The sequence below is a fragment of the Triticum dicoccoides genome, chromosome 7A (assembly GCF_002162155.2).
Source record: "Triticum dicoccoides isolate Atlit2015 ecotype Zavitan chromosome 7A, WEW_v2.0, whole genome shotgun sequence".
In the NCBI taxonomy this organism is placed as follows: Eukaryota; Viridiplantae; Streptophyta; class Magnoliopsida; order Poales; family Poaceae; genus Triticum; species Triticum dicoccoides.
The window spans coordinates 260426317-260431534 of NC_041392.1; the positions used below are offsets into that span (position 1 = coordinate 260426317).

The 5218-nt window shown below is 57.9% G+C and overlaps 1 protein-coding gene across 1 annotated transcript; it reads right to left on the reverse strand.

Moving 5' to 3' along the window:
- Positions 1–297: 297 nt before the first annotated feature.
- On the reverse strand, positions 298–2769 carry LOC119330798 (triacylglycerol lipase 2-like). The gene is made up of 8 exons (XM_037603926.1): positions 2525–2769; positions 2317–2430; positions 1887–2027; positions 1682–1792; positions 1429–1572; positions 1289–1329; positions 1106–1185; positions 298–1019 (listed from the first exon to the last, which is right to left on the reverse strand). Exons 1-8 carry the CDS (start codon positions 2690–2692, stop codon positions 601–603), a joined length of 1218 nt encoding a protein of 405 aa, XP_037459823.1. The 5' UTR covers positions 2693–2769; the 3' UTR covers positions 298–600.
- Between the last annotated feature and the right edge of the window lie 2449 nt (positions 2770–5218).

Here is a 5218-nt window from a genome sequence, read left to right on the forward strand (position 1 = left end):
GTTTTTTTAGAAGTTTCATCAAATGGACTACAACATACGGATGCGTATAGATATATTTTAAAGTGTAATTCACTCATTTTGTTCCGTATGTAGTTATTTGTTAAATTTTTTAAAAAGACTTATATTTGAAAACGGAGGGAGTATCACTGAATTTGTATTTGGAAGAGCTTTCTCGTGGTGTACATATAGTGTATGCTTCACTAGTGAAATTTATCGTCAAAATTTAACCCAAAATGCGAGGGGGCACAATAAAACTGGGCTGAGGAAGTACGATCTATCGTACTCCAACACAATAAATAAATAACACCACCAATCTACGTATATATTTTTTGTAAACTTTGGCACCGCAGTACAGTTATACGAGTGGCCATACTTTCAGTTCAGGGATCGCCTGGTAATCATCAGCATGTGCATAAACGTGTGCATGTAGCCGGACCATGTAGCCATAGCGATCACCTCTGGTGTAATTATGATATTTCCATCCCATTGACATATTCACAGCTACTATATGTAAGCGTAATTTCCCCTCCGTAATCTTGCAGCAACTGTAGCTGTTCATCCTCCAAATCTCCCGTGTTTGTTGGAGACGAGAGCTTGTTGCTAGTTGAAGCGGTTGAAGAAGGAGACGACGTCTTTGTAGACGTAGTCCTTGGCGCAGGTGCCGATGACGAAGTCGGCGTGCGCGAACTGCTCCAGGTACTGCACCGTGAGCCTGCCGGGGTCGTGGCCCCGGAGGTCGCCGAGGAGGCGGCCGACGTCGACGGGGTCGGCCAGCTCGTCCCGGCCGCCGTAGCTGAGGAAGAGCGGGAAGCCCGGCGGTATGTTGGACATGTTGTACGCCGGCGGGTCCGGCTGGCCGTACTTCTCCACGTTCACGCCCGGCCACACGTAGTCGTACTTGGACAGCACGCCGTCGCGGAACGTCTGGGCGAGGTGCACCATGGTCTTGGTGGACGTCGGCTGCGGCTCGTACTGGAGGAAGACGTCCACGGCCGAGCTGTTGAGGCAGTAGTTCTTCCCTGCCGTACGCACACGCCATGGACGCTCAGCTCTGAAACCTCTCGATGCATGCACACATACTAGTACTAGCAAAAAGTAGAGATACCTGTGAAGTCTGTGAGGAGGTCGTAGCAGTTGGTTCCAGGATGGCGGCACAGTTCCTTGAAGAGGCTCGCCACCGCCGGCCTGCAGCGAACAATGAAGCAACAAGGCGTCAGCCAGCTCCGAAGAAGCAGGAATTCAATCAGTCTCCGAACTGAAGATACTGGTACGAGAATGAATGGCGTACGTTACTGGGTTGAACTCCGCCACACCGAGGATGGTGATGAGCTGGTTGGTCGTCAACATGGAACAAAAATCACACGGATTATAGTACATGGATGCACATGTCAGCAATTAAGTTGAGAACAAGACCGGATTCAGCTGTACCTCTCCGACGAATGCCTTGGCTAGCAGTATGCCGAGGGGGGTGGTCATGTGGGACAGATAGGCGACCGGGGTCAGCAGCGCCGCCGACTTGAGCTTGTCCACCGTTCTGCCCTCCGAGAAGGCCGCCAGCGCCACCAGCGTCCCCTGCATACACACGTAAATAAGTGCCAGAAGCAGCATGGTCGACCACGAGCAATGGAGGAGGAATGGCCGGGCCGAGACTGAGAAAGCTCTGAACGGCTTGTTTACTTACCATGGAGTGGCCGAGGAAGTGCGGCTTCTGCGCCGTGTGGCTGCAGATATAGTCAACCATGCTCGGCATGTCGTTCACCACCAGGTCGTCCCACGACCAGTCCCAGTACCTCTGGTCACAATTAGTTAGGACGACTTAATCAGGATAACTAATTTAGTAGTTGGCCAGGGTATCCATCATTCACTATTGTAGTCGGAGTAGGTACCCGGGAGGAGGAGTCGAGGGAGACGTGGCGGCTGCTCCACCTGGTGCCCCTGTTGTTGGCGACCCAGACGTCGAAGCCGCTGTCCGCGAGGATGTACGCCAACGATTCCTCCGGCGAGCTCAGCAGCCATGTCATGCCGTCCTGCATGCATGCATGCATGCCCCGGCGCCGTTAGTCCCCCTTATCTCTCACATCAATGCACCATACCAAATCTCTACCATTATTTTTGTGTCATGCCCAAACGTGCAGCCTCCAAGGGCACGCACGCATGACGGCATCGATCAAATCTCTTTGTGCCACACACGACGCGGCGTCCGCCGGCGTGCATGACACCATCCATCATAAAACCATGTTTGGCGCCATGCATGCCCTGTGCGCGATTATCCTAACTTATGGGAGGAAGTCCACGACGGACTAAACACACGCGTACCGTGAGAACGCCGTGCTGCAGGAGCACCGGCTGCCCCGCGCCGCCGCCGCCGCTGGGGCGCCGCCCCCTCGGGATCCGTTGCAGGCTCAGGATGTACCCGTCCACCGTCGTCATCTACACCCCAATCAACAAGCCAATGAATCAACGACGGGTCATCTTCTAACACGACGGGAGCATCTGATCGATCTGTGCCAAGATCAGTCCGAACCGTGTGCTCCTCGCAGGGGTAGCCGAAGGGCGCCACGGCCAGCGCGCACGCACCCACGCCCGCGGGAACACTGTCGCGCCGCCTCGTCGCGAGGTGACCGGCCGGGACGCGGGCCTCGGCGCCGGCGGCGCAGAGGATGACCAGCACGGCGACCGCCGCAGGGCCCATGCTTGCCGCCCGTGCGCGCGGCGGGGCGTCCACCACTCCACTAGCTAGCTACCTCTGGTGCCTTGGTGTGGTGGCGGTGGTGCGCGGATAGTGCTGATCGAGTGCGCGCGATCGAGGGGGTATTTAAAGTGCGAGAAAGGTGGCGCGGATGGATGGAGGCGACCGAGGTTAGTGCAGTGCAGGGCGAGTGATCCGGCCGGCGAGGTGGACTGCGCCTGCGTGTGAACGGATGGGCCGGCCGGTGAGCGGGATGAGATTCCTGCATGGTTTTCTCTTGCTTTCTTCGACTCGACACCTTTAACTGGCTGGCTCAGCTTGGCCCTGGGGATGAGCACCGGCCATGCTGCCTTGCTTGCACGGCTGCACGTCCGCTTAATTAGCATACGTGTGTTTTCACAAGTTATTTGGTCTTGCTAAATTCTACTCCCTCCGTTTCTAGATATACGTTCTTTTAGAAATTTCACTATAAACTATATAGAAGCAAAATAAATGAATTTACACTCTAAAATATATCTATATAGATCCGTATATAGTTCATAGTGGAATCATTAAAAAGAATTATAGTAGCAATTGTGTAACTGCGATGCTGTGCCCGGGTCTCGAAGGTAACTAATCGACAGTCTGAAATGGTGAAACCGGGACCGACATGTGTGTTGGAACCACCAGTCCCTCGCTGCTGCCCTCCTCTCTCTTTGTGTTGCCGTAGCTCGAACCAACGAAGAAGAAAGGAAGGAGGAAGAAGAAAAGGACACGGCAAGGATTTTTCCCAACGCACGAACACCTCAACCTTGAGCTCAAACTCAAAAACCCCGCACAGTTACAACGATCACCGCCACGGCTTTATACCTAGAGCCAGCGACCGGGCACGCACCTACGCTCCCCCCCTTCGCGCCCGCGATCCACCCGCCTCGCTCGTGCCCACAACGCTCTCCGATGCGTACGGGTCACGACAGGCCTCCAACAGATCGCACGCGATCACCCCGCGCGACTCGCTAACAGCCTGCGGCCACAAACACACTGCGCACACCCGCACGGACACGCCCGTGTTGTATGCACACACGCACGCACGTGCTACTCGTCGCAGACCCGGCGCACCCGACGCGTCCAGCTCGTGCCCATACACGAGCTAGTCGAGCCCGATACGCGACCGCGGCTTATTTGCCCTACATTTCACCTCCCTAAGCCGTGGCTCAGAGCAGGCCGCCGTCCTCGATGTCGCCATTGGCCAGCAGTGCACGCTCCCTCGACGGCTCCTTCTTGAGCTGCGGGCACTCCCGCTTGAAGTGGACGCGCCCGCCGCCCTTATAGAAACGCCCTCGCCGGTTGGAGCCGAAGCCCGACGCGTTGCTGCGCACGTCGTCGTCGTCCCGCACACCTCCCTGATGCCGATCCCGAGCTCGCCACTGCGCCGCCGTGTACATGAGCTGCCCGTCGCTTCGCTCGCCGCCAGCCTGCCCGCGCCGTCGCAGCCGCTCGTTGAACGCCTTCAGGCGTCCCAGCGCGTCCTCAAATAGCAGCGTCGACAAGTCGCAGAACTGCTCCATCCCGGCGACCGCCGCGTACAAGCGATCCGGGACGCAGTCCAGCAACTTTTTCACCATCACCGCGTCGTCAAGGGTAGCTCCCAGCCTGACGTAGCGCGCTGCCATGCCGCTGATCTTGCCCGCGAAGGCGTCCAGCGACTCACCGCTGTCCATCCGCAGGAGCTCGAACTCGCTGCGCAACGTGCCCAGCCGCGCCGCCCTAACGCGATTGGCCCCGACGAAGCGCGCCTTGAAGCTGGCCCAGACCTTCGCCACCGTCTTCTTCGATGCCACCTGCAGGAGCAGGTCTTCCGCGAGCGCGCCGAGCAGGTATGCCCTCGCCGGCTTGTCCTTCTTGGCGATCACGGCCGCCGCCGCGTCCTCCGGCACGACCACCGCCTCCCACAGCCCGGCCGCGTTGAGGTTTGCCTCGACCTTTGATGGCCCACACCGTGTAGTTGTCGCCGGTGAGCTGCGGCACCATCTGAGGCAGCGATCCGCCCGCACCGCCGCCGTAGGGGACGATCGACATCGCCAGCACGCCCCGACCTTCACGTGGCTCTGATGCCAAATGTTGGAACTGCCAGTCCCTCGCTACTGCCCTCCTCTCTCTTTCTGTTGCCGTGGCTCGAACCGACGAAGAAGAAAGGAAGGAGGAACAAGAACAGGAACACAGCAAGGATTTTTTCTGGCGCACGAACGTCTCAACCTTGAGCTCAAACTCAAAAACCCCGCACCGTTACAACGATCACCGCCGCGACTTTATACCTAGAGCCAGCGACCGGGCACGCACCCACGCTCCCCCCTTCGCACCCGCGATCCGCCCGCCTCGCTCGTGCCCACGACGCGCTCCGACGCGCAAGGGTCACGGCAGGCCTCCAACAGATCACACGCAATCACCCCACGCGGCTCGCCAATGGCCTGCGGCCACACACACCGCGCACACCCACATGGACATGACCGTGCTGTACGCAAACATGCACGCACGCGCTACTCGCCGCGA